We start from the raw sequence: 24,244 nt of genomic DNA on the forward strand, positions 1-24,244 counted from the left end.
ATGTGCTCCGCGCCGGCGGTGCCCGGCCCCGGCAGCAGCGTCTCGCTGCGGGTCTGTGCTGTGGACGCGCACCCGGAGGCGCCCGTCGTGCGGCTCTGGGGGCTGCTGGGTGAGCGCCGCGAGGACTACGCCCGCCTTCGCCGCGATGTGCAGGCCGCGGTGGGGCCGCGTCTGGCGGCCGCGGCGGGCACCGCGGGGGTGGCGGCCGGTGGAGCCGAGTTGTGCGTCGGGGAGCTGTGCCTCGTGGAGCTGGGAGGTCTCTGGCACCGCTGCCGTGTGGTGAGTCGCCGTGACCGGGACTACCGTGTCTTCCTGCTCGATGAGGGCCACACGGTGCCTGCCACTGCCTATTACTTGGCACGAGGCTGTGAGGAGCTTTTCCACCTGCCGCCTGAAGTGCTGGGCTGTGTCGTGGCTGACCTGGTGCTCTTTGGAGGTGGCAGGACAGTGGCCTGTGGGGAGCTGGTGGTCTCCACCGGCACTGCAAGGGCTATTGAGTTCCTTGGTTACCTGCACGGCAAGGAGGTGTCTGGCCTGGTGCGGGAAGTGATGATGCCGCAGCTCCTCACAGTGCTTGAGCTGCCCCAGCTTGTGGCCCAGATGCATCACCTGGGCCTGGCCAAGCAGGTCACCCCCAGTTGGTTCTGCCTGATGCTCAAGCGCTGCCTGGCTCATGCCCACTTGCAGAACCAGCTCAAGCTGCAGCCTCCAGCTCATCCACTCACAGCTTCTACAGTGCCACAGTCCCTCCATGTTTTCCCTTTGTATCCATCTGTGTTACCTGCCTTGGATTACTTCTACCCACAGCTTCAGCTAGGAGTGACGGAGCCTGTGCTAGTGACCCAGATCTCTGACCCGCACCACATATATTGCCAGTTGCGGAGCCTGTCCCAGGAGATCCATCGCCTTTCTGATACCATCCACCAGCTTTATGATGGAGTGACTTGGGAGCAGGATTTATTACCGCARCTGGGCTCACCTTGTGCTGCCCGTGGCATTGGTGGCCACTGGTACCGGGCACTCCTGCTGGAAATTGTTGCTGGGGAGCTGGACCAACAAGTGGCCCAAGTGATCTTTGTGGACTATGGCAGGAAAGAGTTTGTGACTGTGGCTAACTTGCGCCATTTGCCTGTTGAGTGTTTTCGCATGCCCGTGGTGACTTACCCATGCGCCCTTCAGGGTATCTCACATGGGGGTCATGGCTGGGCCCCATCCCAGATCAGCGAGCTGAAAGCCTTGTTGTTAGGCAAGGGAGTGAATGCTCGCATTGAAACTTTTAACTGCTTTGAACATCTCTATTATGTGAGCCTGTATGGTGAAGATGGCATGAATTTGAATTGTCTTTTTGGGGTGCAGGCTTGCTGCCTGGCTAGCAGCCTTATGCAGGTCAGGCAAACTGAGACTCGCGAGCAGCTTGAAGTAGAGGAATCTAAAGCTGAAGACCTGGGGTCACCACCGGGAGCACCTCCTGTTGCTTTAATGCAAAGACACTTGGTGTCTGTTCCCATAGTTGGTGTGCATCTGAAGTTAGGCGCATTCTACGATGCACAGATCTCCTATCTCCGAGATCCGTCYGAGTTTTGGCTACGGCTCCAGGAGCATCGCCAGCTCTTGAACCAGCTTATACAGAGTATGTGGAATTTTTACTCCCAAGCCACAAACCTGGATATTGTACGAGACCTGCAGCCTGGATCTCTTTGTGCCAGCAGGAAAGATGGTGTCTTTCATCGAGCTGTAGTCACCAAGGTACTGGACAGTGCTATAGAAATATATCTGGTGGACAGAGGCGATGCGGGAACTGTAGACTGTGGTGAGGTAAAGGAGCTGCTCCCTCAGTTCCAGGAACTACCTGCATTAGCTCTGAAGTGCTGCTTGGCAGGTACCTCCCCTCTGAGGGGGGGTTGGAGTGAAGAATCTGTGTCTGCCTTCAGAAAGATTGTACTGAACAAGGGATTAAGGATTCGTGTTTTAGGCACGCAGGGTGATAAATATGTGGTTGAAATTCTTGACCTATCCCAATTAGGAGAGAGAAGTGTAAGTAAAATCATGGCCCAGGGAGGATATGCTAAATACCAGAGGTCTGAAATACCTGAGACACTACGAAAAGCATCTGATCAGGCCCCGAGGCAAGGTTCATCTGTGGAATGTGTTGGGGAGGAAAACCAAATAAGTATAGCAGAAAGACTTGGAGAATCTGAACCAAAGAGAAATAATAGAGCATTAAATCCTTATGTGACTCTGGTCAAAGGTGGTCCTGTTGCCATTCACAGTTCAAAAACTGGTGAATCTGTTCCTAGTGAGAAAAAGTGTGAGGGCACACAAAACCTRCCTTCCTCTCTCGCACGGAATTATCTGGAAATGAAGCCAGGTTGTTATGGAGGTCAACTAGAAGTTGGAAGTACAGTTAATGTAGTTGTATCATATGTTGAAAGTCCTGGTTATTTTTGGTGTCAATTAAGTAGAAATTGTCATGACCTTAAGATAYTAATGGCTGAAATTCAGGACTATTGTAAGAATTCATCTCAACCACACATCTGGCCAAATCCTGTATGTTTAGCCCAGTACTCAGAGGATGAAAAATGGTACAGGGCTCTAATTGTTAGTGAAGTTACTTCTACAGAACAAGTAGAAGTAATATATGTTGACTATGGCAACAGAGAGTTGGTCTCTAGAACAAATCTCCGTTCAACTAATGAAAACTTTCTTAACCTAAAGGCTCAGGCTTTCAGATGCAGCCTTTACAACTTAATCCAACCAAATGGTCAGGATCCTTTTGTTTGGGATGAAAAAGCAATTCTGGCATTTCAGGAGTTTATTGATGCCTCATCATGTCACTTGGAGCTGAAGTGTACGATATTTGCCTTGGCTTCGATAAACAATAAAGAACTGTTTAATATTGTGGACTTAATGACACCTTTTCAGAGTGCTTGCCAGTTTCTGWTAGAAAAAGGTCTGGCTAGACCTCTATCACCTCAGAAACCTCTGGCATCCTCTGTTCAGCTTCATTCTTACTATTACTCTATGCATGATATCAAAATTGGGAGTGAGGAAGACATTTATATTACACATGTTGATGATCCATGGAAATTTTACTGCCAGCTTGCAAGATGTACAGATGTCTTGACACAGCTTACGGAAAACATYAGTCATCTAAGTAAAATAATGACTAGTTTAAAAACCTCACAAAATTCTGGGAACTTGTGTCTTGCAAGGTATACTGACAATCACTGGTACAGGGGAGTAGTTACAAAAACAAAACCTAATAAGGAAGTCTTCTTTGTGGATTTTGGGAACACAGAGCTGGTAAAGAAAGATGATCTGCTTCCTATACCCAGTGGTGCCTATGATGTCTTGCTTTTGCCAATGCAGGCCATAAAGTGTTCTTTATCTGATATATCTACTCTTCCAAGAGAAGCTACGTTGTGGTTTAAGCAAACTATCCTAGAAAGGAGGTTAAAGGCAATAGTAGTGGCAAAGGAATCTGATGGCAAACTGCTGATTGAGTTATTTGATGGTAATACTCAAATTAATGCAAAATTGAAGGAAGGGTTAAGATTAACGAACAGTGTGGAGCTGTGTAGGTGTGTAGGAGATGAAACTTCAGGCCCTAGAAATATGAATGTGAAAGAGAGGAATGAGACTGCAGAGTTGTCATCTTTGTATTCAGGAAGGCTTCTTGAAAGGAAAAAGCAGAGCCCTGAAGCCCAAGGAGGAGAGAGGGGTAGCAAAATGCACTTAAAACAAAAAGATACAAACCTGTTCCAGACTGTTGCAAAGAGAGAACTGGCAGCTGAATTAGTGGAGTCTGAAAAGCATGGCAATAAAGATGCCTTGCCACAAAATAAAGTGGAGAACAGAGACTGCTTTTCCCCTGTCAAGAAAGATAAACCATCATATCTTAAATCTGATACTGAAAGACAGTGTATACCATTTAAAAATATATCTGATCTACCTCAGAAGAAGATAACACCAGCTCTTAAAATGTTAGTGTATATTTCTCATGTAAATGATCCTTCAGATTTTTATGTTCAACTGGTAAGTGATGAGTCTCAACTYAACAGTATTTCAGAAAGCTTGAACAGTAAGACAAGAGTGGAGAACCCTTGTGGACAACTCTTGCAAGCAGGAGACTTAATCAGYGCTGTTTATTCAGAAGACAACTTACGGTATAGAGCTGTAATAAAAGATAAGACTTCTGATAATTTGATTAGCGTGCAATATATTGATTATGGTAATACTTCAGTAATTAATGTTGGTCAGGTATGTAGACTCCCTGAAGACTCATCATGTATTCCAGCAATAAGTATTCACTGCTCGCTAGGTGGACTKAAATGTAAAAACACTACAAATTGGACGGAGAAAGTAGTGCTTTACTTTTCCCAGAGAACAAGTGATATTCAGGTAACATGTGAATTTGTAGAGAAAGTTGAGGATAAATGGGAAGTTATTCTTAGTGACCATCAAGGTATAATAACAGTGGATTTAGTTAATGAGACCCTTCCAAATAGGGAAAGATCTCAGTCAAAAGAAGTACTTGACAAAAGAAAAAACAATGCTGAAGTGGTGAAAGTGTGTGAGCCTTTGCTTCCTAATGAGCAAAATGAAATTTCCAATATAAGTCATTCGAAATCATTTATCTGGAAGGTACCAGAGGCAGGTCAAACTRTAAAAATTTATGTCACAGTAGTAAAGGGTCCAGAATATTTTTGGAGTCAGGGTGCAGATACAGAAAGCATAAAATATATAGAGGAAAAAATAAAGGAAGCTGAAAATTTTGGCCTAAACTCCATAAAAGATTGCGGATCTTGTATTAAAACCGGTGATATTTGTATAGCAAAATACAGTGAAGATGGGAAGTTCTACAGAGCGAAAGTCAGCAACATAAAAGGTGACGATTTAGTTGTTAGATATGTGGATTATGGAACTGAGGAAACTGTTGGCATGGAGATGGTCAGACAAATTCCAAGTGAATTGCTGAAAATACCCAATCAAGCATTTCCTTGCTGTCTGTCAGGATTTAATTCCTCAGAGGGCTCGTGGCTTAGTGAAGCAGAAGATAAGTTCTATGATATGACTGTAGAACTCTTGTTAGAAGCTAAAGTAATAGAAATTCGGGAGGATAAAGCTTCTGAAGTTCCCCTGTCTGTTGTCAAGCTGGAAACTTGTGGGAAGAGTATTAATGAAGAGATGAAATGTTTTTGGAAGGTCAGTACAGGAGCTGGAGACACAGCTTGCCTAAACCTTGAGAACCCTTTTAAGGAGGACACGGGGTCAAGTAGTAATACCGATCTTTGTCTTGAAAAAGAAACTATTTCTACTTGTACAATATTTCAGGAAGAAGATAAGAGGGCTATGCAGGGTGCGTTACTTTGTTCTGAATGTCTCTTGGATGCAACTTATATGTGTCCAAATAATGTAGAAGCAAGCATAACAGCAGAAGCTGGTGGAGAACATGTGTCTGTGAAAGCTGAGGATGACTGTAAAACAGYTGAGCATCAAAACAGCTTTGATAAAGAGATCCTTCTGTTTGAAAAAGAGAGTGATAATGATGTGTCACTAGAATCAACACGATGCTGTTCTTTGTGTGTTTTGGGGAGTGACATGAAAGCTGCAGAACAAGAGCTATCTGAAGTACCATTTGTAGAGGATGCTGAGCTGAAAGCAGAACTGATTGGCACTGTTCAAGCAGTCAGTCTTCTGGAAAATAAACAAGAAGAGCTGCTAGGGTGGCCATTGCTCCAGGTACAGCCGCCTTTGGGAGATGAAACAGGGTCATTATTAGAACTGGAAAAATTACAAATGCACTCTTCATATGATGATCTAAAAGAGTTCATATTGGAGCTAGAGTCACTTTCAGTGCAGTCCTCTCTTGGTGAAAAAATAAAGGAGCCTTTGGAGTTAGAATCACTTGAAATGCTGGCAACTGCAGGCAGTGAAGCAAAAGAGAACACGTTGGAACTGGAATCACTTGAAGTGCCACGCTCGAGTGATGAGACAGGTGAGTTGTCARCTCTGAAGTCTTTTGAAATATCACCACCGCTTAATGAGAGAGAGAACTTGGTGCCTTCAGTTAGTGATAGAGAGAAGACCTTAGAATTATCTTCATCTGATGTACAACTTTCTTTGGGAGATAAAACACAGGCACTGGAATTGGATTTGCCTGGGATTCATGAAGTGGAAGCTATGCAAAATGATTGGGTGGAAGTAGATCCTACCCTGATGTTATCTTCATTTGGTGGAGCTGAGAAACACCTGGAACTAGAGACCCATGACATACAGTCAGTGCTAAATGCTGAAATTAAACAGCTTCTTGAGTTGGTGCTACCTGATGTGCAGCCTTCTCAGGAGGATGGAGATGAGGACTTGTTAGGCCTGGAACACACAACGCTGCAAACTTCTGCAAATAGCAGAAGTCTGTTTTCATTCCTTACAACASACTTGACGACAAATCAGAGACCTGTTTGTACTGTAAAATCATGTGACTGCAAAATTGAGAAATGTAAGGAATGGCAAAAAAACCAAGATGGCCATTCTGTGGAAGAATGGATGAAACAAGACTTGACYGACTCATTTGAAGAATGTGGAAATAAACTTCTAAATGAGCAGTCTTTAAACTGTAAGCCTGCAGATGAAGAAATAGGAAAAAAGCAAAATGAGAACTTGGCTGACTGCTGTGCAGGTGAAGTATCTGATTTTTAAGGAGCTCACYTACCAAAATGTAGCATACTTTCGAACATAACTTTTTTTTTTTGGTGGGAAAACTAGATTTTATTCCCTACTATTCTGTTGAGGCTTTAGTTTAGTCTTAAGCTCAGCCTTCACTGAAGGGTTGTGGACACCAGAATATGTGTAGTCTCATGGGTAATGTGACAGTCTAACAAGAGATAATTTTACTCTGAGAAGTTAACAGATTTATAAATGGAAAGCTTTCTAAGCAAGAAATGCCTTTTCAGGACTGTTGAAGATAGTAGTTTTTTAACTATCAAATGCTAAATAGTTTGGAAAGGGTAGGGAGGGGGAGTGGGAACAGGGTTGTGAGACAACTGAGACTTATTTTTTGGTCCCCACCCCCCTCTTTCATTGATATGTCATCGTTTTTGTAGAACACAGTGAGTATACTTGTAATCTAAAGGGCTTTGCTGTCGGTTCCAAATGCATGGTGTGGACGTCTCTGAAGTGGTGCGAGGCTCGCATTTTGGAGGTATCTGAAAAAGGTACCAGGGTAAGTACGATTTGAATGCTCTTTCTGCATTCGTAAGAACTGGTCCTTTTTCTGTCTTCCTCCAAACTTGAATTATTTTGCAGAAGTTTGTTACAGAAATTAAAATATTTAGTATTGAAAATGCTGATTCTGGACTTCTAGACTACATAGAAACAGTTGCCTCATAGTGAGTGGATACTATATGTCAACACTTCATGCTCGCTTCAGGTCTTATTCCCTTAAGGCTAGTGGGGAAAACCAGAGACAAATCTCTCAGTTTTAAGATGCATACTTCCCCTTGGCCCCACCATGTCGTTCTGTTATCTGTATGTTGCAAGTCAGTGTTCTGCTATGCAGCTTCGTTACTGGTTTGATGCCAGATAAACTGTCAGTAAAAAAAAAGTCCATGTTAGAAAATTAGTCCTAAAGGAATAGAAATTTAGGAAGAAACTTGAATTTTAGTGTAACTTACATTTTTGACTGAAACAGTGTATTATTTATATCTTTATTGAATGAAGAACTTTTAATAAAAGTTAACTCCCTCCAGTTACCTTGATACTAATTATAATACAATGGCTGCCTTTTTCTGCTGCTGTTCCCTAAGTTGTGGAATAAGTAGGTAAATGAGAAAATTCTCTTCAGGTACCTACTAATTTTTGTTTATACATACATACCTATCACTTAAGTTGTCATTTAAGGTTATAAATTCAAATGATCATTTCGTAGAAGTAACTTTTTTTGAAGATTGGATGCCTGAGATCAGAAGCCAGTTTCTTTAGACTTCCTTGAGTATCTAAAGCTAGCTGTAGCTACATTCAGTAGACGAGCGTTGGTGCTAATGCCCATGTTAGGCATCAGGGGAACCTGCAAACAAATTTCCTGCTGGCTCAGATCTTGCAGGTGTTTCCCAGCCTTTGTCTCCTAGGTGCTTGAGTTAAGATCCTTTCAGTCTAAAGAGAGCCTTGAGCTGGGGGGCTTTAGCAGGAACTGCATGTGAAATAATTTAAATTTGATTCTGTGGATCAGATTCAGTGGTGATACCAGTTTTACTAACCGTTAATTTTTAAGCATCTGTTTTTCCTTGGAAAATCTGGGTTMAAAGCTTTCTCTAACCTAGTGAATTCTCAATTGTGTTTTGCCCATTACTATGTTTTGTAGAGAATATATTTACCAAGTATATTTTCTGGATCTATAGTTGTGCTAGATACAAGTTGGCTSTGTCTGTACAGGTTTTGAATCTTTCCAGTGGCAATGAGGAGATTGTGGATCCTGAAAATGTGTGGAATGGTATTCCTGACTGGGCTTGCAGATCATCTGAGGTATGGTGGTGGCGTAGCTGAGAACTGCGGGGAAGGGAAGGAGGGAAAGGAAAAAGCGTAGACTACTTAAACGTGGAAGGCTTTCTGAGTTTAGCTGTGATTAATGGGTCACTCTAAGAATAGAAAGACAAAGTATTTCTCTTCAAGAGGTCATGTCTTTCATTCTCTGAAAGACTTATATAAGCCAATAAAACTGTCAGCCATTTGGACTAAGAACAGTACTTGAATGAAGAAACATTACTRGAAGACTGTTTTTAATCAAGAATTTTAGAATAATGCTGAAATGCRTGAATTCTCACAAATCATTTAGCAGAGTGTGTAACTGGTTCATTTTGAAAAATACCGTAGAATCGTAGTCAGAAGGGACCTCTGGAGATCATCTAGTCCAACCTCCCTGGTCAGCAGGGTCACCTAGAGCATGTTAGACAGGGTTGCATCCGGGTGGGCCTTGAAGACCTCCAGAGAAGGAGACTCCACCACCTCTGGGCAATCTGTTCCAGTGCTCCATCACTCCCACAGTGAAGAAGTGATAATGAGGTTTTAAATGGTGKTGTTCATGAAGCACAAACCAATGAAGAACTCATATCTAGAATCTAAAACTCAGTTGATCAGCTATGTAACTGAAGGTGATAGCAGAATGAATTTCCATTTTATTATTTATGTATAACTTTTGTCTGGAAGCGAAAAAGGGAAAAGGCATCTGTAGTGAGTTATAGCAGGAAAATGGTGCTGMGTAGGAGTCCAGCAGTGCTACTGTAACAAGTTAGTCTAGTATTTAGAGAAATGCATCAACAGAAAACTATTTTGGCAGTTGTGCCTGCACTTCCTAACAGAATCCCCCTTTGTTTAGGCAGTTAGTCATGCAACAAATAACTTGGAGTCCTTACTAGAGGAGTCAGCGCTTCAAGGTAAGATAACCTTGTGTCTACCAAAGGTCTTACGTACTCAGTCTTCAGATGCATTTTAATTTTCCAGTAAATATTTTGTTTTAGAAATTTCATTTGAAATGCCTTTTTTGATTGTGTTTTTTAATCTAATACTGCATTTGATACTCTTCTTTTAGTGACTGGTTCATATACTGTCAGAGTTTAAGTGATCATAGGCAACAACAACTGCTACTGTCTCTTGCACAGAAATCAGCTGAGCATGTATTTATTCAACCTAGTGCAATGCACCCTGTGGACAAACTGGAGAGGGTATGCTCAGAGTRGAGATTCTGGTAGGGCTTGGGGCATGGACAGCCACCATAATGCTTTCCTCCCCCCCTATYCCAGCACATACTTCTGAGGCAAGGTGACTGCTGGACAGAGATGTTAAGGATTGAAGTTTTGGACTTGAATGCCCAAATGCCGTAGTGGATCATGGTTTCTGACTCTAAAACTGAAATAACACCATCTTAATGGTTGCAAAGATGGTTTGTGAGTAATGCTTGCAAGTCCTTAACACTGCTTAGAACTTTGAAGTGTTACTGAAGAACCCAAGTATCCATTCTGCACACCAGTGAAGTCAGCAGAGGCTTTTTGTTTATGCAGTATKCATACAATGTGTAGAACTAGTAGTTGAAGTTGGAAGGGACCTCTGGAGATCATCTAGATCAGCCTTCTACCCCAGGCAGGGTCAGCTAGACCAGGTTGCTCAGAGCTATGTCCAGTCAGGTTTTAAGTATCTTCAAGGCTGGAGACTCCACAACCTCTCTGGGCAACTTGTTCAGTGGTTGACTAGTGTTTGTCTGAAGGAGACTGAACTAACCCTATAGTAGCATTTTTATTTTCAGTAACTGAATTGGTAACTGTATTTACATACAGTTATGCTAAAAGCTGTCTAGTTTATGGATAACAGTAATGAAGCCTGCAACTGATAACTATTTTTTTTTTGCTTGACAAGTAGATAGAGCATAGAACTTGATTAAAATGTTAAAATGGAGATCCTGTAAATTCTGTCTGTACTGTGTCAGTTTTGAGGGAACATCTTTCATTATGCACRGACTCTGCAAGAAAATACATGCAACTTACAAATACGTATTTGCTATGTACTTGGTAATGAACACAATAGGTGGTCTACGAGCATTTTAGTCCTGGTTAAATGTGAATACAATCACTACTCCAATGTAAAAACTGCTGAGACTCTGTTGGTCAGACAGTAGTACCACTCAGGTGGGGAAGTGCATGCCTTTGTTTCTCCTTAGTGCAAGGTTGTTCTTGATCTTGCTGTTTCTGTTTTCAAATATATATTTTGTGGGTTTTATAGTACTTCAGTATTTTTTTTCCTCTTCAGCTGCTAACTGTTGCTGTTTAAATTCAGCTTCTGCCTGTTAAATGCTCCATGAGTGTGTTTTACTTTATGCACCCTCWCAGCAAATTTTTCTTAATAAATCTGAGCCCAAGTGTGTCTCACCCATGTTGTACAGAACTGAATTTTGCTGAATACCTGGCCAGTGGCTTTGTAAAGACAGTTTAAATGGAATATATTCAGTCCACAGAATGCAGAAAAATCTGCAGCGGCTCACATCCCTGCTGAGGGATGGGATGGAATAGTTTAACTCAAAACTAGTATCTGGGAACACTGCGCACTTAATCTGCTTGGGCAGTTTGATTATTTCACCTGTCTTGCAGTTTTTCTCATTATAAATTACTTTAAAGAAATGTAGTCTGTAATATGGGCCAGGATTTAGATAAACCTGGAGTTTTGTAGAGCTATGGTTTTTAGGTATTAATGCATTTGTATGTTTCTAGAAATGCCTTGATGGGTGTAATCTTTTTATTCTTTCTAGAAAAGCAAACTGGCTGCAGTTCAGAGTTAGCTGAAGATCCTTGTGTCCTCCAGCGTTCCTGAAAGAGAGTGACATTTCACATCCACTGTTATGCTGAACAAGTACCCATGTACACAAAACACTCCTATGAAAATGTCTTTTTAAGAAAGCAAGGATATAAGCAGATAGCATTCTGAATGTTTCTTCTACATAACTGAACAAATGCCTTTCACTACCATACTTCTGTGTCAAAGAATAGTTCTTGTTGGTAGACTGTTGTCAGCTTGGCATCTTAACAAAGCTGTCATCTCTTAAGTAAGAATGTGCAGCCTTTGACTGGCATGTCTTACTGAATGTTTGTGTGCACTGACTTGTATTGAGCTGTTAGTGGGCTTTCCTTGGACAAAGGTTTCTTGTGAACTACTGTATAGGCTACTGTGTTGCACACTACTGCTTACTGATGTTCAGTTTCTGAAAAGTTGGGTTAAAATAGTTTGTTCTTTTATTTCTTTTCTTATTTTTTTTAAGAAACTGAGGACATTTGGGAGAATTTTTGTCTATTTGGAAGAAAAGTTATTTTGTTTTGAAGTCTTGAATTTGGTGCTTTCATTAAGCAATGGAAAAAGCTAGAATAAAGCTTGTACTGGCATATGCTGTCCACTTTTTATTAATGACACTTTCCTTTCCTAGTGCACATGTCCACATGCTACATGCACACAGAATGTCTTCAGCTATTTTGCAGTTAGTTTTAGCTATGCATGTCTTGCAGTTACCAGTTCTGTTTTGACCCTAAGCAGTCCTCTAGAGCCATGTCAGCTGTGCTGACTCCTTTGAAACATCACATGTGTTTTTATGATGTCCTTAATTGTGCTAGCTAAAACCTTTCTTGTAAATGTGAAGCAGAACTGTTAAAACAGTTCTGCTGCTGCATGCCTACAGTGTGGTAGGGACCTCTTAAACAGCTGCAGCTGTTCATACTTTTGGTCTTTTTTTTTTTCTTTCCTCCTCACATGTGGAAAAGGGATTTTTAGTGGTAGGATAGTCCTGTTCCATGCTACTACCTACTACAGGTTCTTCCCTTTCTTGGACAGCTGCAGACTTAAGAATTCCAGGTCTCTGACATGATAGTCTTCCTTTGTATCACAGATCCATAAGAAACACTTGCAAATTTTGGTTCCCTTAGTAGAGACGACACAATGGTGGGCTGGAAAGAATTTAATTAAGAAACTAAATTCTGAAAAACAGACCTTAGATGTTGTGACCACAGATCATATAAATATTTGATTACATTAACTTAGATTAACTGTGTTACTTGTTCAGTTCTATTTTTGTCTGTAACATTACTTTGAAGCAAACAGGCTACAGTCAGATGTAGTCCCCCTTTTGCAAGGCTTATTTGCTTAGCAGTCATTCTTGATCCTGGCAGATTCGACAAATCTCATTCCAAGAACCAGAGCCTTGCTTTTAGCTATTAGCAAATCCAACTCCTCCTACTTCACAGATAAGAGACAGCAATGCTAATACCTTAACTAGGGATAACTACGTGGAGCATTATAATATCAAGGTGATCAAACAATCAGACTGTGGCATCTCATACGCCTCCTTAATAGCAATAGTAGAAGTGACGAATGTCTCTTCCATACTATCTACAGCAGTATTGCTGAAAGATTAATGACGAGTGCCCTGCTCAAAGCTTTACCTAAAGAGAACTATGGTAGCTACAACACAATTGGCCATTTTAGCAGCTTTTGGAAGGGAAACACTCTCAGAGTATGGCAGTAAACACAAATCTTGAAAATGGAGGKGTTCGTATAAAAGTTGTATGTCAGAACAAAAATTCTGTCTTCTCACTTGTTATTTTAAAATAACATCTTCTCACTTTTATTGTGGTTTCTATGATGGCAGTTTTTGAGAGCTTCTTCCACTGGCAGATCTCTAGCTAAAAGGAGCAAAAACCTGTTCTCACTCACRGCTCTTGTCAGAGCATAGCTGAATCTTTCAGGTAGTTTGTAGRAAGTCTTCCATTTGTTTCTGAACTGCAAAGGCGGCTTGCTGGATGCAAATTGACTTGAAGCGTGGCTTAGGTTAAGCTTAAAGAAATTCAACTAATCTTTGTGTATTTCAAAGGATTCCATTATCTCATCTGAATTAAAAACCTTTTTACATGTTGACAGTATAGCCTAATATCTTTTTTTTTGTTGTTCCATACCCCAAAAGTTGTGTAAGTGACTAACTATCCTCTATCTCCGTAATATCTGGCCAGTATTAGTGTCATGATGTCCATGGCATTTACAAACTTCTTTGTATTAGTTACTCAGGTTGAGCTGGAGACAAATCAATATTGGTGCCAGGAATAACATTGGGTCCTATGCCATCCACTAGCGAATCCCACTTACTGAAGTCTTTCTTCAGCCCTATAAAATATTTGAGGGGAAAAAAATGAAATGAGTTAAGGAGTCAAATTCTTATAAAGATACACCTAAAAATCAGATCATAGGAAGAGGGTTTTTTTCATCTTTGTAAATGAAAGAACTCAGCAAAGTATGGGAGTAGTATGTTTTATGCAGGGAAGCTGCCACTCTATTCTTACATATTTAAAACAATAGGAATTGGGTGTTGGTTCTTAGACTCTTCTGCAATACTCATTTTCAATCTTGTTCTAAGTGGAATGGTTATATATAATGTTCACAATAATAAAGCAGAGTCACTCCATATTTTGACTTGAACATAGATACTTACTCAAATGTTTCTGCAGGAAGGCTAATGAAGCATGATTGCTAATATCAATAGCTTCATTTGGATCTATTTCTCCTTTTAATTTGAAAAATTTTCCAACAAGTTCTCCACTCACAAAGGTAAAGTCGGGAAAGCTCTGATGTACTGATCCCCTGCAAATAGAAAATGTTTAATAGCCTTAAGAACAGTGTCTTCCAATTAAAAGATTACATAGGTTGCAAAGTAGTCTTCAGTGTCATGCATCATATATTTTTTAGCAGATAAAGCAGGTTAATCTCAGGAACTGGAGTATACAAGATTAGCAATGAACTCTGTCCTAACCACAGAGGGAAGGCAAGTTTTGTAAGTCGCTAGAACTGGGGCAGCAATAGAAGAGTGGGCTTGGCAAAATTTCAAGATCATCAAGTTGCCTCTCTATTGTGAGTATAGGTGGATTATATATGGGAGTCCACTGCCTGTACACAGTGCTTTTACTAGCTGAGTGCGCAACTGCACCCAAAGTGTATTTAAAGCGTTCAGTGATGATGCATGAGGCTCAGAATGAAACCTGTGCCCCAGYGCAGGGGTGTACACCTTGGTGTATCCTAAAGTTAGGGTTGCTGGCTGCTCTGGGATATGTGTGTCTCTCTCTCTACTGGTGGAGACATATTGCCATCTAATTTAAATGTGCAGTGAAAGCCTGGGCCTCAAGATAGCAATGAGTGCATCGCTTCCAGGCAGGTACATGGAATTGTTTGCTTGAACAGCTCCAACAAGAGAGCAGGTTTTATATGCAAAGGTTTGTCTCCAACTAGAGGGAGAGGATGGATTCCTCATACTTACTTGATAGTGATCATTTTCTTGTTTGTGTCATTGGAGCCAAGCTTCTTCATCTTTAAGATGTTATCAGCCCACTGGAATTTTTCAGAGTTGATAAAAAGTAGTGGTTGTTGAACACTGTTTTGGTAAATGTCATCACCTACGGGAAGCATCCAAGCATCCAGTGCAATGCCACACCTGTCAAAAAAACAACTTAYGGATATTTTCACAGAGGTAGAAAGCTTTGTATGGAAGCTTTGATTTGCAGCAAACATAGGAAGGAGAAACTGTATCTAGGCTACTGAATAGGAAGATGGATTTGTTTCAAAATAATTTTTAATGTGGGGGAAGAATAGTCCATCATTTCATTTGCTGATCTCCACTACCAGCTGCAGGTGGGCACTGGAGCTTCTGCAGGGTCCCACAGTATCATGATAAAATATGATACAGCTATGTTCCAGTTCCCAGGCTTCAAAGAAACATGAGWTGAGAAAATAGTATGTGGCAAACAACACTTCTTTGAGTGAGTTAGAGGTTGAGGGATCTTAGGTAAGGCCCTTTCCCCTCCACCCCCAACCTCTGAAGTGCCAAATGTCCTTGCCTTTATTTTACATACTTACCTGAATCTAATTTCTTTGCTGAGACTCTCTATAACTGTAGCACCACCAAAAGAATGTCCCATCACAGCTATTCTGCTAGTATCAACAGAATCCTGTCAAAAAAATCCAGATGCTATAAGAGACTTTGTTTCCCAATCTTTTCTTTGTGGAATATTTTTTTTATTTTTTTTTAAGAGACCAGACCCTACTGAAGTAGGAAGAGCATGATTCCAGCTCTTACCAATCTATCCAACTTGAGGTGATACGAAAATATGTTTATAAATCTGAAACGTGATCTTCAGAACAGTATACAGGAACCAATTTAGAAACGTAAGAGGGAAACTGGAAACATTATTAGGCTTTTAATTAAATGAAATCACTGCCTTTCACTCACCTTCAGGAGATTCCAGTCAAAGTTTGAATTAAGTACATTCATTACTTCCTCTCCTGAATTAATTTCAAGAATTACATTGAGGGCTTTGATACACTCCTGTGCTCTTTGTTGCACCTAGGAAAGAGAGAGAAGATAGGACAGAGTGGTGGAATTACTAGACAGCTGCTAAACTTGCAGGTCCTTTGGACACAAGATTAGTCCGATTTTTTCCCTAAGTTACAGATACRGTAAGTACTATACTGAAGCGTAGCCCTGATCTGTATAATAGAACTCTGTCAGCTTTTGATAAACAACAAATCTGACTTTTGGTGGTCACAGAACTTAAGCTGATCTAGTTCTGTGCAAAGAGGAATCTATGGCATATGCCAAAGACCTTTTAACTCCTTCGTCCCGTGCCTAACAGGTTGTGGGGATGTGCAGAGGTATACATTACACATAGGCAAGGAAAGCTGACTGGCAGCTCCCCCTCGTGCTCGCTTCAGTGAACAAATGTCATTACACCACTTGCCCTTTCTGCATGATAGCTTTGAAACTGCCGTTACACTGGATAAACCCAAAATAAGAATCTGCGTCAGGGCCCTKACTGTTCTGTGTACATATGCATTCTTACATTCGTACTGCAACTGCAGTAAAGCTGTTGCAAAGACTGGTTTTAAATGTTAGTATARGAAGTGGTGTTGATTTTGAGATTTTATTAAAAAGCTTCAAAAATAATCAAAGAACAGTACTGTTACAGGTGACCCACRGAGTGTAGACAGCCAGCAAAATATATCACTGAAATTCAAGCCTCTCAAAAAAACTCTTGAYTTTCACCGGTAAAATTTCCAGGCAACAGCTCCTGTAGGTTATTTATAAGCTCAAACATTATCAATTTAGGTTCCTAAGTAGGATGTTGCATGGACACAGGAAAGGTCACTTGTACTGGTGTCTGTATGGCCTAGTGAGATAAAAAGAAACACTCCCTGGGCTTTTGTTGGGCTTGGATTGGGTGGAAAAAAAATACTCCCATATTTCAAAGGGCAAGTCTGTGCTTGGAGGAGCTTGTCAGTTTTGCTGTATCATGTTTAGTATGGATGCTGCATATAATCAGCAAGTCTGCATTTGTTTACATAGCTATAAACTGGGTTAAAGTGTAYTGAAGATGATGAAGCAATCATTCCCCTTAGAGCAGAAATGATTCACCCTGCTATGCAATAGTAAATAAAATAAAGCTAAAGCAGGCCCAAGGCCACACAGACATTTGAATTCAACCCCATATCACTTAAAGAACATGTCACACAAAGAAGAAACAGCCAGAGCTGCCTAAGCATGACACTGCAACCTCATGGGAAAACTTCACCGAGGAAGCAGATTATGCTATGAAGAAAGCTGTTGTTGGTGTTCACATTTTCAGGACTATAGGGCTTCTGTGCATTTTTATGTATCTGCTAAGTCATGTTAAAGAAGTATTTGGTGTCAATATAAACTTCTTCTACATGGAAGAACCTCCCTGTCCAAGTATTCCAGTACTCCTACATACAAGCTACTTCCCCCTCCACTTCTACGTTTGGCCAATATTACTCATTTTGCTCATGGAAAGGGATGACTCTATCTGCACTCAGGGCTTTTGCCACTACAGCTTCATCAATTAMGAATCATACTCGTGCTTTTGATCCACAGCTATGCTGACAGAGGACCTGCAAATCTAACCAAAAGGAGWGAGTGTCCTAGCTTTCATCAGTCTTAAACGCACACCATTCCTGCCTGACCTCGTAGAGAACAGATCCGTGATGAGTACCTGCTTGTGACGCAAAGATCGTTCTTCCTCTCCAGACTTCAGTTTCCTGTAGTAGATCCACTCCTTTTCCATGTTCAATGTGGACTCTTCCTGTGGCTCRGAAACAGACTTTCTTTTACAGTAATATGTTGCTGAAGCTGATTCATCTCTGTAATACAGACAAAAGGTTATTTCTGAAGMTATATTCCATTTGGTTTGAGGGAAATCATTTGAAGTCTTATCTCAAGAAATGCAGGCTCGCAATTTAGTGCTACTGCAGTTATAAGTGATGTAGACAAGAGATTCTAARTAAGGAATTAACCCCACCAAAAGTCCCTCAACCTTTCTATCCTCCAGGTTCTAATAATAAAAGAGAAAAATAGTATGCTTTAAGAATGACAAATGATATCTATGACAGGTCTTTTCAGTCATAGACTTCAAATTAATTTCCCTTTGTTTAGCTAAAAGTTGAGCTAAATACAAGGGAATTTGAAGGCTATATTAGTTTTGCTTTTTTTTAAAAAAAAAATCTACAAGTAACGTCATATTCTGCCTCTTTTTAATTACGGCTATTGTTGAGAAAAATGAACCCTCTTTAGTCAAAGCAACTATTCTTTARACATAAGATCTCAGACTTTGCTGACAAGATGAAATCACAGCAGWAGAACCGTATGAAAAAGTTTGTTTCAATTAAAACTCAAAGGTATGCAGTATACATGCCTGTGCTCCACAGCAGCAACTATAAAACCTTGGGAAGCCATCTCAATGCAAATAGCAGAATAAATAGTCCTGCAATTAAAACCACACTCTGGTTATACACACGCAACATAATTATTTTTACATGGTTCTGTAAACGTTGACTAAGTCACGTATGTGCTAGCTGTATTTCAGTGTTTCTTATTTTAATTTGCCAGCCATACATGCTTTTGTATGCCAGTCACGTAAGCGTCTTCTACGCTTACTGTTCCACAGTACCTTGTTACTATCTCAGTATCTGTTTAAAAAAAATCTTAGTATCTGTTTAAAAAAAATGTTAACAATTGGAAAAGCACATTGATGCTTTACAGCTTCAAAGACCTGTCCAAATATTAACTAGCTAATTTTAACAGTAAATACTTCCCTCCCCTCCCCCAAAAAACAGAAATAGAAATCAGTAAACCGAAGCCTCTGCTTCCATTTGCTGGCATTGATTACACTGGAGGCATACTGATACTTAGCAGCCTGCTCTCAAAAGCTGTTTCAACTGTATGGTGATCTAACCCCTTCTGCTGAAAAGCTGTTCAGTRCCATTCTTGGAAGTTGTTTTCTTCGTAGACAGTAAAAACAGTTTGTCAACAAACTGTAGAATTACCGAAAAGCTCCGAGTCCATGGGAAAAAATGAGGAGTGGGTATTTTTCTCCAGACTTGAAAGCAGCATTGGATTTTGCAGGACAAGTCACTGAACCTAGACAAAAAACAAAACATGTCATTATTACCTACATGAGAAAAAGCATTTGTTTCTTTGAGAGAGATCCCAGGAGTTTCTCTCACCACAGTGGTGACAACTGATCTCTGAAAGGTCACCTGAAGAATTAAGTCACCAAATCTTAAAATGCAGAAGGCAAATGAGGATCTAACTCTATGAATACTTTTCACTTGGCAGAAGACACTTTCCTTTTCCTCCTCATCCAGTCCATATCCTAGTATAAGGTCTATGTATCTTTGAAACCCCAAGAGAACAGATTTTCAAGAACTGTTCGGCATYCGAGTCTGGTTGATATTCAAAGTTTTAACTTCTATCTGACCTTTATATGTTTGCAAATTTCTCTGTGGGATTTAAATCCTGCCACAGTGGTTCCTGTCTCTTACCCACACTCTGACTACAACACATCTCCCAGACCCTGACATTTACAGCAGTCAGGGACTGCCTGACTGCCAGGTCACATTCAGTATTGAGCCTTCTACACAAACCTTTCCCCAAACCACACAATTTTTCAGGAAAAACTACTTGATAGTCCTGCAGCAATAACACACTGCTCAGACAGCAGTGCGGCCACCAACCTGCCTAGAACTCATACCCTTGCAGTAGTCAAAAAAAACCATAAACCAGTCATACCAACGTAGTATTGGAAAAGCCTTTCTCCCACAATTCGGAACAGATTAAGGAAGTCAGAAAGGCCCTGATAATATTCCTTATCTGGAATCCATGGTGCCTCTTCGTTTTCCGTGGCATCGCATGATGGATAATAAAGGCGCAAGAAACTTCCCTGAAATTAAAAAAAAAGTTTTTTTTAATTGTATTGCAGAGAAAGAGGAAGACAAAAACATCTATGACAAAGGTTTAAGATGCAAGGAAGACAGCTCAAGATCTAAGAGGATCTCATGAGAAAATTTTTATCCAATACAGGCTTTGATGCCAACCCTATGCCACTATTTTTTTGTGCCTGCAGTGACCTATGTAGTGAGATTGCTGGCATCCATGTAGAGATGTACATGAGTTCTAGGTTAGCTTATGGCTAATTYGAAACTCAGTTTAATTGATTTATTGATTACAAACATTCACTGCCTCTTTGCTCTACTTCTTTCTGCATCTTGCTGAATCTTTTCCTCTGTCTTTCTTACTATGCCTCCCTTATGTCTGATGACTCAGTTCACTCAATTTAACAGTCTGCTGCCTTCAAAAGAAGTGATGGTGTTTCCTTCAGCCTTCTTCTAAGCTCTCCTTGCTTTCTTTGCATCACTGGGTCACTTGGAGCCATTGCTGAGCCAATTCAGCTTGTTAAACAGGGGAAAAAGTTAACTAACCCCCCCGAATATATTTTTCCACCAGGTTAGCATGACTGATTTTACTTGGAAGTGTGGTCTAGTAGACAAGGTGTGGGCAGAGTCAAAGGCAGTCAGCTCCTGTGCACATGGAATAAATTCATGGTAAGAGTGTCTAAACTAAGCAAAAGGATATTTCTATTGTCAGTAAAGCACTTTGATAGTGGCAGAGCAAAACAGCGTAATACATTCTTTTCCCACCAGCCTCTTCTTATCAAAATGTTTATAGGTTTGTAGTGGCCCATCTCTCTAAACACAATTTTATTACCAGCAGTTTATCTGTCTCCATTTCCTATTATGGGTTTCAATCTTCCCTTTCTGTCCAAGTCTTCTTGTAAACCAAGCAYGCTTTCCACAGTCAAGTGGACTCTCCATTCCCCCTTGCCAATATTTTTCTACACGGACCACAACAATGTCCCAGTGTGCAGAGCATAAAGGAGATCTCCCAGCAGATGAAGTATGTGTAATTTGCATTTTTACTTTTGCAAGGGAATTTGCAACACACTATTAGAATTCACCTTCTGGCTCTAACTGTTTTTTCGTTTAAGGAAATTAAAACTGCAAATAAGTCAAGAAAATCAAAAAGAACAATACTTAAAATAAGCTTTGAAATAAAATCACATTCCTCAAATACTAGTTTATCTGTCTCATACATGATGTGTACCAAAAGCTTGTTTAATAAACCTTGTTTCCATTAACAGACTTAAATCAATCCTTGACACAAAGACCCTTAAAGAATCATAGAATCAGTAAGGTTGGAAGGGACCTCTGGAGATCATCTAGTCCAACCTCCCCCCTCAGCAGGGTCACCTAGAGCACGTTAGACAGCGTTGCATCCAGGCGGGCCTTGAAGATTTCCAGACAAGGAGACTCCACCACCTCTCTGGGCAACCTGGTCCAGGGCTCCGTCACTCTCACAGGGAAGAAATTCCCCCTCATGGTCAGGCAGAATTTCCTGTGCTTCAATTTCTGCCCATTGCCTCTTGTCCTGTCACATGGGACAACTGAAAAGAGTTTGTCCCCATCCCCTTGGCACTCTCCCTTCAGGTACTTGTATACATTGATAAGAAGAAAGCATAAAACCTTTATCTATGCCGGTAATTATATTATCTTGATCCCYGAATAGCTAGTCACCTGGAGAAATTCACAGGGACTGTTTACTAGCAAGGAAAAGAACTTCATCATGAATCCGTTACGGAACTGTAACTATGTGGATTCCTTATTTAATAAAAACACATGGCCTGATTTCAGAGAGAGACTAATCATTTCTTTGTGCTCGTACAAAGTAAGCACAGGGGAGCAAAGAAAAATACACGAATAACCAGTGCAAACCAATCGCAAATTCCACTATACCTAGCTAGCCTGAAGAGTAAAACCACAGTGCAAATGCAGCTGTGTTCTCGTAGGAAAATGAAGAAGCAAGAGAATTTGAAACGGAAACCCACAAGCAAGCTCATAAGCTAGCTATTACTTTTCCCATCTTCTTATCATGGTACCTCCCCATTACGGCACTAACCAATAGCAGAATTAACATCCTGTTGTTTTACAGATAGTTACAATTTCCCTAAGACATCTCATGTTTTACCCTGCAGCYGAAACACTATGTATACTCTTTACCYGGCCCTTACAAATCCTGTTAGGATCTTTGTGACGAGAATAGATACAGTCATGGAAACTGAGTGCAGAGTCTCCCTGAAAGCCAAATGAAGGGAACTCTGCAGTATATGTGAGGAATCCTCTGCGTCCCAAGAAGACATGGTTTCACTGTGGTATCTTGCCTACGGAGATCAGAAGGCAAGGATACGAGSTGAGGGAGGAAGTAACTTTCAGGCTGTATCTACGCTTGTAAATTTAACCAAGCCAGGAAATGCTCCTAGGCATCAGAATTTGCTAAGATTGAACTGTTAAATAGACTGGTCCATGGCATGCCTGTGCCATGAGTCAGTTTGGCACGCTCTCAGTCAGATCCTGGAGACGTGCTATTTCCTCAACTGTGCCCAGTWCACGTCCTGCTTTGGGATGGAGTGCAGAGAAATCACTCTTGGCTGTGTGAGCACGAATCATGTAGTGCCTCTGCAAACAAACAAGGCCTCCTCTTTAATTCATCTGTAAAACTACAAAAAGTTTTCAGTCCAATGTTCTGGCTTATATCAAGAGGAAGAATTGATGGCTTTACCTCAGTTGCATTTTCAGTCATCAGGTCTGTACATCCAACAGAATGTGGTCCTTTTCCTTCAGGGATCCTATAGAACTTCTCAGTGTTGCTGGTCCCCATTTCTTTTGGCATCTTAACTGACAAACCTGGGGAAGAACACAAATAAGAGACTTCAGTGGCCTGACATTTATGGTCAGATCATCTAAACTGAAAAAAAATGCAGTGTGCTAAAGGTCCAGACTAAGAAAGTCAAAGGTTTATGAGAAACAGAGATCTGAAAGCTCRAGTCATCCAATCTACTTGCTCTATGAAATAATTTCCTTAGTCCTGAGGATCAGGCAGCATGCTGCTCTTGAAAATACACCAAGTAGAAAGGCTTTTGGTCTCAATACTGTGGAGAAAAATCAAACTCAAGTGATAACACTCAACCCACTTCCATTCTCCCAGAATTTCAGCTTGAGGTTTTCTTCAATCCAYTTAGCAAATGACTGCAGCATTAACAGGGCCTGTCCTGCCACAACACAATAGTATAAGGAGATATGTTTTCAGATGCTTTATTTTAAGCGTGCATTGCTCATCAGAGAAAAATTGTCTGTACTTAGCGTCCTTTTGTCCTTACAAAAAACAGAACTTTTTACTGGCAGCCTTTTGGAGTTTTTAATGCACTTATTTAAATGCAAAGTTACAAATCTTTCCTCCCCTGGGCTCTGGCTAGCTTAGAATAGTGTCAACAGGGAGGAAATGTTTCTCTAAGGATCTGGAGGCGGCACTGAGAAGATAATGTTGCTGTGGAGCAAGGCAGCAGGAAATCTCACTTATCAGACACAAACAGGGAAGCACAAGCCTGAGAGCAGCGGGTTTCAGATGAGAAGACAGTTCCCTCCCACCCAGGCTACGAGCGAAAGCTGCTCCTAATATGAATGGCACAGAGGCAAGTCCTCACAACTCCTTGGTAAACAAAACTGCTATACACATCTGGTGGAGAAGGATCTCGTGCAGAAGATTAAAACAAAACAAAAAAAAACAGCAGCCATTTTTCCCAGAGGCACAAAGAAACCTGCACTCGATTACTGGAGAGAAAATGAACAGCAGAAGAGGCCGGTGGAAAGGACTAACCATCCCCAACAGACACCTCGGGGTCTGGCGGAACCACCCCGTACACCCACCTCGGGGTCTGGAGGAACCATCCCCAACACGCATGCTTCTCAAGTGTCTTAAATGCCGCAGTCTCACCCTGGGATAAGCAGAGGGAAGCAGTTACTGTCTGAACAGAAGGGTGACGAAGGTGTTTCCCAGAGCAGCTGGAGAAGCCCTACGACTGGCTCCGGCAGCCAGGATGGATTTCAGCTGCATTTATCCGGGCCACGGCTGCCGGGTCGGTGCGGCGGCCCGCTCCGAGGTTTGCTCCTGAAATCCGGGCGCGGGGCGCGAGCTCAGAGCCGGGCTGAAGCTCGGGGCTTCGAGCGCGCCGCGGCGGTCGCCCGCTCCCGCGGTGGTCGCCCGCTCCCGCGGCGGTCGCCCGCGACCTCCCGGCTCAGCCCGTTCCCACCCGGGCCGCCGCCGGCTCTGCCCGTCGCGGCACGGCGCTGCCCCGCGCTCAGCGCTCGCGGCCAACCTGCGCGAGAGAAAAACCCGGAAAAAAAACCCAAACCAAACAAAAGAACAAAATTATAATAATAAATCCCACTCCCGGCGGCGTTACGGGACACCGCGAAAACAGCCGGGGCGGCCCCC

The 24,244-nt window shown here is 41.5% G+C and overlaps 3 protein-coding genes across 4 annotated transcripts in view; 2 read left to right on the plus strand and 1 right to left on the minus strand.

Annotated features, from left to right (window-relative positions):
* Positions 1 to 11,352, plus strand: TDRD6 (tudor domain containing 6). The gene is made up of 5 exons (XM_085320358.1): positions 1 to 6,679; positions 7,104 to 7,222; positions 8,431 to 8,520; positions 9,371 to 9,428; positions 11,291 to 11,352. Exons 1-5 carry the CDS (start codon positions 1 to 3, stop codon positions 11,350 to 11,352), a joined length of 7,008 nt encoding a protein of 2,335 aa, XP_085176484.1.
* A 1,117-nt stretch (positions 11,353 to 12,469) lies between these two features.
* Positions 12,470 to 24,238, minus strand: PLA2G7 (phospholipase A2 group VII). Of its 2 annotated transcripts, none has more exons than XM_085320331.1 (11): positions 23,744 to 24,238; positions 22,532 to 22,656; positions 19,649 to 19,799; positions 18,904 to 18,997; positions 18,273 to 18,341; positions 17,574 to 17,721; positions 15,797 to 15,910; positions 15,424 to 15,515; positions 14,828 to 15,001; positions 14,009 to 14,157; positions 12,470 to 13,683 (listed from the first exon to the last, which is right to left on the minus strand). In XM_085320331.1, the coding sequence occupies exons 2-11, from the start codon at positions 22,640 to 22,642 to the stop codon at positions 13,580 to 13,582; spliced, it is 1,206 nt and encodes a 401-aa protein (XP_085176457.1). In that variant the 5' UTR covers positions 22,643 to 22,656; positions 23,744 to 24,238; the 3' UTR covers positions 12,470 to 13,579. The 2 variants fall into 2 exon arrangements, with proteins under 2 accessions (XP_085176457.1, XP_085176456.1); XM_085320330.1 differs by having other exon boundaries at positions 23,677 to 24,238.
* Positions 23,729 to 24,244, plus strand: part of LOC146586963 (U3 small nucleolar ribonucleoprotein IMP3-like) — a 1,505-nt gene continuing 989 nt past the window's right edge. Inside the window, exon 1 of the mRNA XM_085320388.1 lies at positions 23,729 to 23,889. Within this exon, the coding sequence (XP_085176514.1) occupies positions 23,729 to 23,889 (161 nt within the window). The remainder of the gene's footprint in view (positions 23,890 to 24,244) is intronic.

This window comes from Rhea americana, unplaced genomic scaffold (assembly GCF_003343005.1).
Source record: "Rhea americana isolate MKP2758 unplaced genomic scaffold, rheAme1 scaffold_63, whole genome shotgun sequence".
Taxonomy (NCBI): Eukaryota; Metazoa; Chordata; class Aves; order Rheiformes; family Rheidae; genus Rhea; species Rhea americana.